General features: G+C 68.6%; 1 protein-coding gene across 1 annotated transcript; it reads left to right on the top strand.

The window, feature by feature from the left end:
- Positions 1 to 11: 11 nt before the first annotated feature.
- H696_06340 (hypothetical protein) lies at positions 12 to 537 on the top strand (the record flags this gene model as incomplete). The annotated part of the gene is made up of 2 exons (XM_009500082.1): positions 12 to 292; positions 394 to 537. Coding segments are annotated over 2 exons (423 nt in total), but the record flags the coding sequence as incomplete, so codon positions are not given.
- Between the last annotated feature and the right edge of the window lie 20 nt (positions 538 to 557).

Below are 557 nucleotides of genomic sequence, written 5' to 3'. Positions count from 1 at the left end.
CCCCTCCGAACATGACACACAAGAACAATATACCCACCAAGCGGTCGTCCAAGTCGACGGTCCGCTCTGGTCGGCCGGGCGCAGGGGCCACGCTTGGCGAGACGCGTCCCTCCTTTGGTGCGGCGGCGGCGGCGGCGGCCGCCGTCGCCGCCTCAGCCCACCCCGGCCCCGACTCTTCGTATGATGGCCCCTGGCCCACGGCCGAGCTGCACTTCCGCGAGGGCTGGAGCCCCTCTGTTCTGGCGGATTTCACCCTCGACGACTTGGCGGCCGGCTCCTTCTCCGGCGTCGGGTGCGTGTCCTGTCCCAACCATCGCCCCGGCCACCGGTGGGATCCCCCTTGGCACTCACACTCCCACAACCGCCTCCCTCGGCTGCTGGCACACCTCGAAGGTCTTGCCTGATCAACCTCCTGTACCGGGCCTTCGAGCCGCGCCCCGGGCGCTCGCGCGACATCGCCCTGCTGGAGTTTTCCAAGGTCACCCTCAATTACTCGGATGTGGACCTTTCCTCGCTCCTGGTGGCCCACATCATTCGGTGCGTCTCCCCGCCCCCCC

Source organism: Fonticula alba (genome assembly GCF_000388065.1).
Source record: "Fonticula alba strain ATCC 38817 unplaced genomic scaffold supercont2.122, whole genome shotgun sequence".
NCBI classification, from domain to species: domain Eukaryota; order Rotosphaerida; family Fonticulaceae; genus Fonticula; species Fonticula alba.
The sequence above is the reverse complement of the archived record's forward strand: the minus strand, read 5'-3'. Positions and strand labels throughout refer to the sequence as shown.